We start from the raw sequence: 15,734 nt of genomic DNA, 5'->3' as shown, positions 1-15,734 counted from the left end.
TGAGCTGTCAGAGGAAGTTGATAAGGACATGTACATCAACAATATTTGAAAGATGATTGAAGAGTTACATGAATAGGAAAGATTTAGAGGGATATGGGCCAAACACAGGCAAATGGGACTAGCTTAAATGGTAATCTTTCCTGGCATGGACCAGTTGGGGTGAAGGGCCCATTTCTGTTCTGGGCAATTCTAAGATTTGAAAGAAAAATCAAAAATAGAATGAAAAGAATACCGACCTACTGATTCCTGAAGTAAATTAGATGCATTTGGCACAAACATCTGTGTGTAGTTTAACAAGCCATCTATAGGAATATCACCTGACTGGGAGATGGTATTAGCAAGCTCCCCCTGAAAAAGATTGCATGGAATGTAAAACCTTCAGGATTCGTTCTGCCCCTATAGCAGAATGATGCCTCTGAATCTGTATCTTCAGCTTTTCCAGGCAGCCTGACATCCTCACTTCAGCAGCTAGCATTACTCTCTCCAACAAGAAAATTCATCCAAGCATTTTCAGTGTCAAAGACCAATAAAAACAAAGTGCTGGAGACGGTCAGCAGGTCAGTCAGCCTCTGTGGGGAGAGTTAGCAGCTCAGGCTAATGACTTTCACTGGGATCTTCAATGATCAGCTTCCTGTTATAATAATGAAGACTTACAGATCAAGGAACAGTCTAAAACAGGTGCTGTCTTGTGTCAGTGGAAAGCCATTATGGAGAGACAGTTGAAGTAATGATACTGTTTCTGATATTAATGGAAATCTTAGTGGACAATTATGTTTTATGCTTCTAGCTTTATGATGCTGGAAGTAAACTGAGTGAAATGCACCCTTCTTACATCAAACTAGAGACATGATTTTTTGAATGCTTCTGTATACAAAGGCTTTCCTATCAGCCCATTGCTACCACTGCTGTCTAGTGATACTGTGAGAAGTAGTTTCTGTGCACCTTAAATAGAGTTGGCTGTTGGCACACACCACCTTCATCTGTACATTCAACATTCAAAATAAATTTATTATCAAACTACATATGACATGTACTACCATGAGATTTCTTGCAGGCTTTCACAGTAAATACAAACAAAAACAATAGAATCAATGGAAAACAACACAAGATGGACAAGCAACCAACGTGCAAAAGACAACAAACCGTGCAAATACAAAAAACAAACAAAATAATGATAATAATAAATAAATAAGCAATAAACATTGAGAACATGAGATAAAGAGGCCTTGAAAGTCAGTCCATAGGTCGTGGGTATAGTTCAGTGTTGAAGTTATACCCTCTGGTTGAAGATCCTGATGGTTGAGGGGTAATTACTGTTCCTGAACCTGGTGGCGTGGGACCTGAGGCTGCCTCCTTCCTGATAGACCTCCTGATAAAAGAAGAGAGCATAGCCCTAGATTAGTTACATCTGTACACCTTTTTGTTAATGCAGATGTCTGATCTGCCAATTATGTGGCAGCAATGTATAAAAGCATACATACATGGTCATGAGGTTCAGTTGTTGTTCAGACCAAACATCAGAATGGAGATGAAATGTGATCGAAGTGACTTTGACCATGGAATGATTGTTGGTGCCAGATGGTGTGGTCTGAAAATCTCAGAAACTGCTCATCTGCCAGGATTTTCACGTGAAATGGTCTCCAGAGTTTACAGAGAATAGTGCGAAAAGGAAAAAATAAAATCCAAAGGGGGAAAAAAGCATGTCTTGTTAATGAGAGTGGTCAGAGAAGATTGGCTAAACTGGTTTCAGCTGACGGGAAGGAAGCAGTAACTCAAATAACCACCAGTTACAAGAAGCACATCTCTGAACGCATAGCACACTGAACCTTGAAGTGGGTGGGCTGCAGCAGCAAAGGACCACGGACATACACTCAGTGGCCACTTCATTAGGTACAGGAGGCTCCTAATAAACATAGAAACATAGAAAATAGGTGCAGGAGTAGGCCATTCAGCCCTTCGAGCCTGCACCACCATTTATTATGATCATGGCTGATCATCCAACTCAGAACCCCGCCCCAGCCTTCCCTCCATACCCCGTGACCCCCGTAGCCACAAGGGCCATATCTAACTCCCTCTTAAATATTACCAATTAAAGCCACCACTGAGCGTATATTGAAGGTGAACCATTGAATGAGCTGCCGAAGAGGTGAAGATTAACTGATGTTGTGTTATGAGCAACAAATAGAGAACATTGAGTAGGTGTGTTTATTGCAATTGCTGTGATAATTACTTTATGGTCAGAAAGGCACAAAGGGAGGCATTTGCAAAATGTTCCTTTGAACAATGCTTCTTCAATAACCTCATTATACATACAAGCTACATACATCAAAGTTGCTGGTGAACGCAGCAGGCCAAGCAGCATCTATAGGAAGAGGCGCAGTCGACGTTTCAGGCCGAGACCCTTCGTCAGGACTAACTGAAGGAAGAGTGAGTAAGGGATTTGAAAGCTGGAGGGGAGGGGGAGATGCGCATCTCCCCCTCCCCTCCAGCTTTCAAATCCCTTACTCACTCTTCCTTCAGTTAGTCCTGACGAAGGGTCTCGGCCTGAAACGTCGACTGCGCCTCTTCCTATAGATGCTGCTTGGCCTGCTGCGTTCACCAGCAACTTTGATGTATGTTGCTTGAATTTCCAGCATCTGCAGAATTCCTGTTGTATACATACAAGCTTCCCACTTTCTCTTTCAGAATGCATACATTGCAACGGCGATCAATGGGACAAATTTCTGCAGCTCAGCCAAAGAAGCATTCTTTCTCATTGTCAGTAATGCGCTGAATGTGGCTACAGTCAATTGCTTTGGAGACTTTATGTTGTTTCTGGGAAAGGTGAGTACATACAATGCCCATTGAGAGACTTGTTATACTTCTGACAGGCTCTACTAAATAATTGGTTTCTAATGTCATGAAGCAATAGAACACTACAGCACAAGAACAAGCCCCTCAGCCCATCGAAACCCTGTTGAGCTTTTAATCTGCCTAGTCGCGTTGAACTGCACATGGGCCATAGACCTCCATACCTCTGCCATCCAGGTACCTATCTAAATTTCTCTTCAATGTTGAAATCAAACCTGCATCCATCAGTACTGCTGGCAGCTCATTCCACACTCTCACCACCCTCTGTCTGAAGAAGCTCCCCCCTATGTTCCCCTTAAACATTTCACCATTCATCCGTAACCCATGACCTCTACTTGTAGTCCCACCCAACCGCAATGGAAAAAGCTTGCTTGCATTTACCTTATCTATAACCCTCATAATTTTGCATACTTCTATCAAATCTTCCCTCATCTTCTTATGCTCTGGGGAATAAAGGCTTAACCTATCTAACTTTCCAGAATGCTGAAATTCTCAAGTCCCAGCAATATCTTTGTAAATTTTCTCTGCGCTTCTTCAAACTTACTGACATCTTTCCCGTAGTCAGGTGTCCAAAACTGCACGCAATACTCACACTTGTCTACATTAAATTCTCTCTGCCATTTTTCAGCCCGTTTTTCCAGCTGGTCCAGATATTGCTGCAAGCTTTGAGAGCCTTCCTCGTTGTCCGCTAGACCCCCAAACTTGGTGTCATGGGCAAATTTGTTGATCCAGTTTACATTATCCAGGTTGTTGATATAGCTGATGAACAGCAACAGACACAGCACCAATCCCTGCGGCACACCACTAGTCACAGGCCTCCTGTCAGAGAGACAACCATCTACTACCATTCTCTGGTTTCTCCCATGAAGCCAATATCTAGTCCAATTTACTACCTCATCCTGAATGCTAAGCGACTGAACCTTCTTGACTAACCTCCCATACTGGACCCTTTCGGAGGCCTTACTAAAGTCGATGGAGACAACATCCACTGCTTTGTCTTGATCAACATTCTTGGTAACTTCCTCAAGAAACTCTGTAAGATTGAAGCCATGCTAATTATTCTTGATCAGTCCCTGTTTATCCAAGTACTTATACAGCAATCTGATTGCTTAGAATACCAACCAGTAACTTGCCCACTACTGATATCAGGTTCATTGGCCTACAAGTTCCCAGCTTAACCTTCGAGCCTTTCCTAAACAGCAAAACAACAATAGCTACCCTCCAAACCTCTGGCACATCACCTGTGGCTAAGGTATCTCTACTATGGCCTCTGCAATGTCTGCACTAGTCTCCCACAGGATCCAAGGGAACACCTTGTCAGGCCCTGGGGATTAATCCACTCTAATTCACCTCAAGACAGAAAACACCTCCTCTGTAATCTGTATAGGGACGCGATACAGGTAACCTCACTGCTGTTTTGTCTCACTTCGATAGACTCTGAGTACGTCTCCCAAGTAAATACAAATGCAAACAATCCATTTAAGCTCTCCACCATCTCTTCTGGGTCCAGGCTTAGATGACCACTCTGATCTTCGAAAGGACCAATTTTGTTCCTTGCTATCCTTTTGTTCTTAATATATTTGTAGAAGTCTTTGGGATTCTCCTTCTCCTTGTCTGCTGGAGCAACCTTATGTCTTCTTTTAGCCCTCTGAAATTCCTTCTCAAGTGTTCTCTTCTGTATCTCGTTTGCTCTTTCCTACTCATACCTGCTATGCACCTCCTCTTTCTTCTTAACCAGGGCTTCATTATCTCTTCAAAACCAGGAATCCATAAACTTGTTTTCCTTGCCTCTTATTTTGACAGGAACATACAAACTCTGTGATCTCAAAATTTCATTTTGAAGGCCTCCCACTTACCAAGTATGCCTTCCCCAGAAAACAACCTGTCACAACCCACACTAGCCAGATCCTTTATGATACCATCAACACTGGCCTTTCATCAATTTATGAATGAATGAATGAAATTTATTTTGGTCAGTACAAACATAACAAAAAGCATCATTTTCAACAATGATTTCATAGGACAAAATTACAAGAAAAAGGCATAGATATCCTTTAAAACAGACCGGAAGGGTGTAGGCTGAAGCTACAGCTTATTACACCTACCCCTTTTACTTATACAACAACATATTTGGCATCAATCATCACATCAAAACAAAAAAATTTCATAACCTTTTAACACAAAATCCGATTCCAAGTATCATTTATTTACATTACTCCCATTCATTTTAAATCATGTGTTTTATATTTGTTCATTAAATTATTTTTAAATAATTTTTTAAACTTAAGTGTGGTGCATGTTTTTAAATTCTCACTACAACTGTTCCATAGATTCACCCCCAGACTGAAATACAATGATTTTTTACATTTGTTCTTATCCTTTGTTTTTGAAGTATACATGTTCCTCTCAAATCATGTTGACTTTCTCTCATTTTAAAAAACCTTTGGATACTTTGTGGTAGCTGTCCATTTTTTACTTTATACATAATTTGTATTATTTAAAAGTCTATGAAATCTCTGAATTTTAAAGTGTTTAATTGAATAAATAGTGGATTGGTTGGCTCATAATAACTTGTCTTATTTACAATTCGTATGACTTTCTTTTGGAGTAGAAAAATTGAGTTTGTATTTGTTTTGTATGTATTTCCCCATGCCTCTACATAGTAAGTCATGTACGGGACTATAAGTGAACAATATAATGTATACAAAGATTCCTGATTTAAGAACTCTTGTTTTTTGTACAGTATTGCAATAGATTTTGACATTTTTGCTTTGACATAATTTATATGTGGTTTCCAGCTTAATTTATTATCTGTTACCACCCTTAAAAATTTTGTTTCAGATACCTTATCAATTTCAACATTATTTATTCTAAGTTTACTATATGAGTTTGGTACATGGTTTCCAAATATTATGAATTTAGTTTTACTTAAATTCAGTGATAATTTGTTAGTATCAAACCATTTCTTTATAATTTTTAGTTCTTTCTCTACTGTATCCAAAAGTTGTTTCAGATGTTCCCCACTACAAAATATAGTTGCATCATCAGCAAATAATATACATTTTAATGTCTGAGAGACCGTACATATATCGTTTATATACAAAATGAACAGCAATGGACCAAGCACTGAACCTTGTGGAACCCCACAAGTTACCCTCAAAAGTTTTGAATTCGAGTTGTTTATATGTACATACTGATACCTGTCTTCCAAATAACTACTTAACCAGTCATGTACCACCCCTCTAATACCATATTTTATTAATAATAATTTCTGGTCAATGGTCTCAAATGCTTTTTTTAGATCTAGGAATAATCCCACTGTGTACTCATTTGTTTCTATAGCATTTGATATTTCTTCTATAAAATCTATTAATGCTCTTGTAGTGGTTCTGTTTTTTCTGAAACCATATTGCTGTTCACAGAGTATATTATGTTTTGTTATGAAATCATTTAATCTCCTTACAAATATTAGAACCTAAATAAATTTCGAATCTCAACCTGCAACCGGATCTATCCTTTTTCATAAATATCTTGAACCAATAGCACTTTGATCACTAGATGCAAACTGTTCCCCTACACAAGCTTCTGTCACCTGCCTTGTCTCATGGCCTATTTGGAGATCTAATATTGCACTCTCTCTAGTTGGAACTTCTATGTACTGGTTAAGGAAACTTTCCTGAACACATTTGACAAACTCTTTCCCATCCAGTCCTAGTCAATATGTGGAAAGTTAAAATCACCTACTATCAAAACCAAATGTTTTTGTTGCAACAGTCTGCGATCGCTCTACAAATTTGCTCCTCTGAACTCCATGGAATGTTGGGTGGTCAATAATATGCCCTAACATGGCCATCCCTTTCTTATTCCTTGGTTCCACCCATATAATTCAGTAGATGAATCTCCGACCTGTCCTGTCTGAGCACTGCCGTGACATTTTTCCCCATTAGTAATGCCACCCCTCTCCTTTTAAGCCGTCCCTCTCTATCATCAAAAACAACGGAACCCTGGGACACTGCAACTAAGTCTCACTAAGGGCTACATTGTCATAACTCCAAGTGTTGATCCATGCCCTGAACTCATCTGCCTTTCCTACAATACTCCTTGCATTGAAGTGTACACAACTCAGAACATGGTCCACTCTCCTGTCCTACCAGATTCTTCCTCCTTTAGCCCTTTACGTCTTCCACCTATCACCTCGCACCTTCTTACTTCATTGCCCTCTCCCCCAACACCTGAAACCAGAGCACCCAAAGGAGACACGTGCGGTTACGGAGAGAATGTACAGACTCCATACAGAGAGCAGCAGGAATTGAACCATGATCTTACAGTGGGCCGTTGCTCAGTAATCCAGCCCAAAATCTGACTGAGCCAAAAAATGGCACTGACGTGTTGCTTTTGTGTAATGAGTTGCCTCCAGATAATCCCCTCACCTCTGAATATAGTCCCCAGGATGAGGTACGGAGCAGCAGTCAGATTCCACATCCTAAACCATTGATAATGGGCGGCACGATAGTGTCGTGGTTAGCACAACACTTTGCAGTACAGGCGACCCGGGTTCAATTCCCGTCGCTGCCTGTAAGGAGTTTGTATGTTCTCCCGGTTGCTCCCGTTCCTCCCCACAATCCAAAGACCTACTGATTGGTCGGTTAATTGATCATTATAAATTGTCCAGTGCTTAGGCTCAGATTAAATAAGGGGATTTCTGGACAGCTCAGCACTGTGTATCAATCAAATAAGGTAAATAAAATAATGGAGAAAACAGATGTCCATTTAAAACCTCACATTGTAAATGGGTTGATAAGAGAATTGCCCTCTGTTAGCACTGATGTTTTGCTTGACGTTTGTGAATATAATGTACATCACGTTTTGTTCTTTTCAGGTGTTCATTGTGTGTTTCACAGTCTTTGGAGGCCTCATGGCATTTAACTACAACCATGACCTGAATGTCTGGGGAGTCCCTCTCATATTGGTGTCCTTTTTCGCCTATTTGGTGGCTCACTGCTTCTTGTCGGTGTTTGAGATGGTGGTCGATGTGCTCTTCATGTGTTATGCTATCGATCTAGCAACGAATGATGGGTCTGCAGAAAAGCCATACTTCATGGACAAGGAGTTGATGGTAAGTGGAAGGGGGGAGGATGGGTACTGACCCTCTTGATCTTTGTAGTGCTAATTAATACTGTTACTCCTATGTCACTCCATTAGCCACTCCTACCTGGGAGGAGTTCACATATTGTACAAGCAGCATTATCAATAAAGCTAGATATCTGGCAAGGCTGGCATCCAGGTGTCTCTCAATAATGAACATAACAATCTTCACGTCTTTAACAAGAAAAAGACAGGAGTGGTGAGAGGGAAGGTTCATACGGCCCCATTTTGCATGTACTGGACGTTAACTTGTTATTCAATAATATAATGCAATGATACTTTATACTTTATTGTTGCCAAACAATTGATACTAGAATGTACAATCATCATAGCGATATTTGATTCTGCGCTTCCCGCTCCCTGGATTACAAATCGATAGTAAATATTAAAAATTTAAATTATAAATCATAAATAGAAAATGGAAAGTAAGGTAGTACAAAAAAACCCGAGATGCAGGTCCGGATATTTGGAGGGTACGGCCCAGATCCGGGTCAGGATCCGTTCAGCAGTCTTATCACAGTTAGTGTACGTGTTGGTATATCTCTGAGGTGTACATCTGATGGACTGGTGGGGGGGCTCAGTAGTGTAGTGGTCAGCACACTTTACAGTAGCAGCGACCCTGATTCAATTCCCGCCACCGTCTGTAAGGAGTTTGTACCTTCTCCCATGACTGCGTGGATTTCCTCCAGGTGCTTCAGTTTCCTCCCACAGTCCAAAGATGTACTGCCTGGAAGATTAATTGGTCATTGTAAATCGCTCTGTGATCAGGTTAGGATTGTATCTGATACTTTTCTATTGCCCCTGGTGGGTTAAATGACTGTAAAAGACATGTTGAGGTGAGTTTAACAGATGGGGTGGCGTTGCTGGTTAAAAAAGAGATTAACGCAATAGAAAGGAAGGACATAAGCCGGGAAGATGTGGAATCGATATGGGTAGAGCTGCGTAACACTAAGGGGCAGAAGACGCTGGTGGGAGTTGTGTACAGGCCACCTAACAGTAGTGTGAGGTCGGAGATGGTATTAAACAGGAAATTAGAAATGTGTGCAATAAAGGAACAGCAGTTATAATGGGTGACTTCAATCTACATGTAGACTGGGTGAACCAAATTGGTAAAGGTGCTGAGGAAGAGGATTTCTTGGAATGTATGCGGGATGGTTTTTTGAACCAACATGTCGAGGAACCGACTAGAGAGCAGGCTATTCTTGACTGGGTTTTGAGCAATGAGGAAGGGTTAATTAGCGATCTTGTCGTGAGAGGCCCCTTGGGTAAGAGTGACCATAATATGGTGGAATTCTTCATTAACATGGAGAGTGACGTAGTTAATTCAGAAACAAAGGTTCTGAACTTAAAGAGGGGTAACTTTGAAGGTATGAGACGTGAATTAGCTAAGATAGACTGGCAAATGACACTTCAAGGATTGACGGTGGATATGCAATGGCAGGCATTTAAAGGTTGCATGGATGAACTACAACAATTGTTCATCCCAGTTTGGCAAAAGAATAAATCAAGGAAGGTAGTGCACCCATGGCTGACAAGAGAAATTAGGGATAGTATCAATTCCAAAGAAGTAGCATACAAATTAGCCAGAGAAAGTGGCTCACCTGAGGACTGGGAGAAATTCAGAGTTCAGCAGAGGAGGACAAAGGGCTTAATTAGGAAGGGGAAAAAAGATTATGAGAGAAAACTGGCAGGGAACATAAAAACGGATTGTAAAAGCTTTTATAGATATGTAAAAAGGAAAAGACTGATAAAGACAAATGTAGGTCCCCTGCAAACAGAAACAGGTGAATTGATTATGGGGAGCAAGGACATGGCAGACCAATTGAATAATTACTTTGGTTCTGTCTTCACTAAGGAGGACATAAATAATCTTCCAGAAATAGTAAGGGACAGAGGGTCCAGTGAGATGGAGGAACTGAGCGAAATACATGTTAGTAGGGAAGTGGTGTTAGGTAAATTGAAGGGATTGAAGGCAGATAAATCCCCAGGGCCAGATGGTCTGCATCCCAGAGTGCTTAAGGAAGTGGCCCAAGAAATAGTGGATGCATTAGTGATAATTTTTCAAAACTCGTTAGATTCTGGACTAGTTCCTGAGGATTGGAGGGTGGCTAATGTAACCCCACTTTTTAAAAAAGGAGGGAGAGAGAAACCGGGGAATTATAGGCCGGTTAGCCTAACGTCGGTGGTGGGGAAACTGCTGGAGTCAGTTATCAAGGATGTGATAACAGCACATTTGGAAAGCGGTGAAATCATCGGACAAAGTCAGCATGGATTTGTGAAAGGAAAATCATGTCTGACGAATCTCATAGAATTTTTTGAAGATGTAACTAGTAGAGTGGATAGGGGAGAACCAGTGGATGTGGTATATTTGGATTTTCAAAAGGCTTTTGACAAGGTCCCACACAGGAGATTAGTGTGCAAACTTAAAGCACACGGTATTGGGGGTAAGGTATTGGTGTGGGTGGAGAATTGGTTAGCAGACAGGAAGCAAAGAGTGGGAATAAACGGGACCTTTTCAGAATGGCAGGCGGTGACTAGTGGGGTACCGCAAGGCTCAGTGCTGGGACCCCAGTTGTTTACAATATATATTAATGACTTGGATGAGGGAATTAAATGCAGCATCTCCAAGTTTGCGGATGACACGAAGCTGGGTGGCAGTGTTAGCAGTGAGGAGGATGCTAAGAGGATGCAGGGTGACTTGGATAGGTTGGGTGAGTGGGCAAACTCATGGCAGATGCAATTTAATGTGGATAAATGTGAAGTTATCCACTTTGGTGGCAAAAATAGGAAAACAGATTATTATCTGAATGGTGGCCGATTAGGAAAAGGGGAGGTGCAACGAGACCTGGGTGTCATTATACACCAGTCATTGAAAGTGGGCATGCAGGTACAGCAGGCGGTGAAAAAGGCGAACGGTATGCTGGCATTTATAGCGAGAGGATTCGAGTACAGGAGCAGGGAGGTACTACTGCAGTTGTACAAGGCCTTGGTGAGACCACACCTGGAGTATTGTGTGCAGTTTTGGTCCCCTAATCTGAGGAAAGACATCTTTGCCATAGAGGGAGTACAAAGAAGGTTCACCAGATTGATTCCTGGGATGGCAGGTCTTTCATATGAAGAAAGACTGGATGAACTGGGCTTGTACTCGTTGGAATTTAGAAGATTGAGGGGGGATCTGATTGAAACGTATAAGATCCTAAAGGGATTGGACAGGCTAGATGCGGGAAGATTGTTCCCGATGTTGGGGAGGTCTAGAACGAGGGGTCACAGTTTGAGGATAGAGGGGAAGCCTTTTAGGACCGAGGTTAGGAAAAACTTCTTCACACAGAGAGTGGTGAATCTGTGGAATTCTCTGCCACAGCAAACTGTTGAGGCCAGTTCATTAGCTATGTTTAAAAGGAAGTTAGATATGGCCCTTGTGGCTACAGGGGTCAGGGGGTTTGGAGGGAAGGCTGGGTTCTGAGTTGGATGATCAGCCATGATCATAATAAATGGCGGTGCAGGCTCGAAGGGCCGAATGGCCTACTCCTGCACCTATTTTCTATGTTTCTATGTTTCTATGTCATTCGTTCATTAGCATAGCTAACGTTATTTAAACTAGCTGGCTAGCTGCTAAGGAGCTACTCTACTGATATCCTACTTGATGAGTCCAGACTCCCTGTAGACTTGCTTAAAGTTGTAATAGAATTAAAAAACGACTCCATGATAATATAATATAATTATGAATCTTGTGAATCTGATGTCTTGCAAAATTAACAAATTCATTGACACAGACTGCTGTGAGGTTGAGACTTCCGGCAAAATGCTCAAATCTGCCAAGCAAGCCACATCACAGTCCAAGGAAAGTTTGCAAAGGAAATAGAAAAGCTAATTGCATTAGCATTTAGCTATTAGCATTGAGACTGCCAACAAAATACTCAACGAGGAATATATATATATATATATAGTAAATAGTTTCAATATGTGATCAAATAAATTGTTGTTTTCTTTCATAATCAAATGTCCTGCACACATACACCCTTGGAGGTCGACCGGGGGGCGGGGTGCGGGGGGAGCGATATGGGGTTGCAGTGGGTAGGGTCGGTGGTGCTACCTCCCTGAAATGAGTTTTTGCAAGGTGGGATGTCTGGTGTCAGAGGATTGGTGAGTGGTCTGGCTCTAAGAGCTGGAATAAATGGTCTCATTGTAGCAATCTTAGTGCCACGCTTTCAGCTCAGTTGAAGTCCACTTTCCCCAAGTAATCTAAAATTGAAAGTGGTGGTAGGTCAGGCAGCATCTGTGGAGAGGGAAGTGTACTCAACAGTCGAATCAATGACCTTTGATCTGAACGAGGAAACGTTAGAAATAAGGTGAGTTGTAGGGGGGAGGGAGGGAGGTGAGGGTCAGGAGAACCTTGGGGAATACTGCAAATGGATAAAGACCAGCAGGGGATGAATGTTGCCAGTGGCTGTGGTGCCTGCTGAGAGACGGTGGTGAAGGTTTGTAAATCGCAGCTGATCCATCTGGAGATATAAATGTACAAGGTGAATGAAAGCAGAGGATTAAGATCTAAAGATTAAAGATTAGTTTTATTTGTCACATGTACATCAAAACATACAGTGAAATAGGTCATTTTCTGTCAATGACCAACACAGACTGAGAATTATGCTGGGACCGCGACACTTCTGGCACCAAGCATTCCCACAACACTAATCCTAAACTGTACACCTTTATGTGGGAAGAAACCAGAGCAACAAGAGGGAACGCATGTGGTCACGGAGAGAACATACAGAATCTCACAAGCAGCAGCAGGAATTGAACCCTCAGCACTTGCTCTGTAGCGTGTTGCACTCTCTGCTACAAAACCGTGCAGCCCTCATGAGGAGGGGGAGGGAAAAAGTAGTGAGTAACGCCAGAAGTGCTGGAATTCAGAAATAGAGTTCTCAGCAGAGCTGGTGACATCTGTGGCAGATGGAGAATGGAGTTAATGTTAAAGAATACTTCAGAACTTTTAACAGAGAGAGCTTTTGGCGCATTGGCCTTCAGGGCATTGGGTACAGGAGTTGGGATGCTATGCTGAAGTTGAATAAAATGTTGGTGAGGCCAAATCTGGGGTATTATGTCTGTTCTGGTCACTCATCTACAAGAAAGACGTCAATAAGACTGCAAGACCATAAGACAGAAGAGCAGATTTAGGCCATTTGGCCCATTGAGTCTGCTTTACTATTCCATCACGGCTAATTTATTATCCCTCGAAACCCTGCCTCCTCCTGTTTTCTTCCCATAACCTTTGACACCCATAAAAATCAAGAATCTATCAGCTTCCACTTTAAATATACCCAGTGACTTGGCCTCCACAGTCACAGTATTTAACAGATTCATCAGCCTCTGGCTAAAGTAAAGACTAATGCTTGTCCTATTCTGGGGCTGTGTTCCCTGGTCCAAGAAATTCCCACTATAGTAAACACCCTCTCTACACCCATTCTTATAAACTTTTATTAACTCTTTCATTCCTGGGACCCTACATTAGAACATAAGAAATAGGAGCAGGAGTAGGCCATCTGGCCTGCCAAGCCTGCTCCGCCATTCAATAGGATCATGGCTGATTTGATTGTGACTCATCTCCACCTAGCTGACTTTTCCCCATAACCTTTAATTCTCCTACTTTGCACAAATCTATCCAATCTTGTCTTAACTATATTTACTGAGGTAGCCTCCACTGCTTCATTGGAGGGGTGGGGGGGGGGGAGAGAATTCCACAGATTCACTGCTCTGGGAAAAGCAGTTTCTCCTCATCTCCATCCTAATTCTACTCCCCTGAATCTTGAGGCTATGTTCCCTAGTTCTACCAGTGGAAACAACTTTCCTGCCTCTATCTTATCTATCCCTTTCATAATTTTATATGTTTCTATAAGATCTCCTCTCATTCCTCTGAATTCCAGTGAGTACAGTCCCAGGTGACTCAATCTCTCCTCGTAGTCTAACCCCCTCATCTCTGGAATCAACCTGGTGAACCTCCTCTGCACCGTCTCCAAAGCCAGTATATCCTTCCTCAAATAAGAGACCAGAACTGCACACAGTACTCCAGGTGCAGCCTCACCAGTACCCTGTACAGTTGCAGCATAGCCTTCTGCTCTTAAATTCAATCCCTCTAGCACAAACACTCCCAAGTCCCTCTGCACAGAAGCATGCTGCAATTTTTACCATTTAAATAATAATCTGATCTTCCACTTTTCCTTCCTAAGTGAGTGACCTAGCATTTACCGACATTGTACTCCATCTACCAAACCCTTGCCCACTCACTTGACCTATCTACATCTCTAGGCAGACTCTCCATATCTTCTGCACAATTTGCTTTTCCACTCAATTTAGTGTCATCAACATACTTAGATACACTAAAATTGATCCCCTCTTCCAGATCGTTAATGTATATCATGAACAGTTGTGGGCCCAGCACCAACCCCTATGGCACACCACTCACCACTGATGCTAACCAGAGTAACACCCATGTATCCCAACTCTCTGTTTTCTATTAGTTAACCAATCCTCTATCCATGTTAATACATCACTCCCAACTCTATGCATCCTTATTTTATGGATAAGTCTTTTATGCGGCACCTTATCAAACACCTTCATGAAATCCAAGTAAATAATGTCCATCTGTTCCTCTCTATCCACTGCGCTCGTTATATCCTCAAAGAACTTCAGTGAGCTTGTCAAACAGGACCTGCCTTTGCTGAATCCATGCTACATCTGTCTGAACTCCTTCTTCTAGTGAACCCCTCTGGATCCTCACCAATGCCAGCATATTCTTTCTCAGATAGGGTGCTGAAAACTGCTCCAAGTGCAGTCTGACCAATGTCTTATAAAGCCTCCGTATTACATCCTTGCTTTTATATCCTAGTTTTCTCTAAGTGAATACTAACATTACATTTGCCCTCCTTACCATCAACTCATCCTGCAGGTTAACCTTTAGTGAGTCCTGCGCAAGGACTCCCCAGTCCCCTTGCGCCTTGGATTTTTTGAATTTTCTCCCCTTTTACACCTTTATTTGTTCTACCAAAGTGCATGACCGTACGCTTCCCTACACTATATTCCATCTGCCAATTTTTTGCCCGTTCTACTGATCTGTCTAAAACTCTGTAGATTCCCTGCTTCCTCGAGGCTACCTGCTCCTCCTCCTGTCTTTGTATCATCTGTAAACTTGACCATAAAGCCATTCATCATCCAAATCATTGATATATAATGGCTCCAACACTGACCGCATGGAATACCACCATGGAATTAGTCATTCGAGTACAGGAGCAGAGAGGTACTACTGCAGTTGTACAAGGCCTTGGTGAGACCACACCTGGAGTATTGTGTGCAGTTTTGGTCCCCTAATCTGAGGAAAGACATCTTTGCCATAGAGGGAGTACAAAGAAGGTTCACCAGATTGATTCCTGGGATGGCAGGACTTTCATATGAAGAAAGACTGGATGAACTGGGCTTGTACTCGTTGGAATTTAGAAGATTGAGGGGGGATCTGATTGAAACGTATAAGATCCTAAAGGGATTGGACAGGCTAGATGCAGGAAGATTGTTCCCGATGTTGGGGAAGTCCAGAACGAGGGGTCACAGTTTGAGGATAGAGGGGAAGCCTTTTAGGACCGAGATTAGGAAAAACTTCTTCACACAGAGAGTGGTGAATCTGTGGAATTCTCTGCCACAGGAAACTGTTGAGGCCAGTTCATTGGCTATATTTAAGAGGGAGTTAGATA

General features: G+C 42.0%; 1 protein-coding gene across 5 annotated transcripts in view; it reads left to right on the top strand.

Annotated features, from left to right (window-relative positions):
• The window catches only part of LOC134354999 (choline transporter-like protein 3), a 474,552-nt gene that overhangs the window by 433,831 nt on the left and 24,987 nt on the right, over positions 1 to 15,734 (top strand). For all 5 annotated transcript variants that reach the window (XM_063064614.1, XM_063064613.1, XM_063064612.1 and 2 more), the window contains 2 exons: positions 2,686 to 2,823; positions 7,730 to 7,966. In XM_063064614.1, the coding sequence (XP_062920684.1) occupies positions 2,686 to 2,823; positions 7,730 to 7,966 (375 nt within the window). The remainder of the gene's footprint in view (positions 1 to 2,685; positions 2,824 to 7,729; positions 7,967 to 15,734) is intronic.

This window comes from Mobula hypostoma, chromosome 12 (assembly GCF_963921235.1).
Source record: "Mobula hypostoma chromosome 12, sMobHyp1.1, whole genome shotgun sequence".
Taxonomy (NCBI): domain Eukaryota; kingdom Metazoa; phylum Chordata; class Chondrichthyes; order Myliobatiformes; family Myliobatidae; genus Mobula; species Mobula hypostoma.
This window is presented reverse-complemented; position numbering and strand designations above follow the sequence as displayed.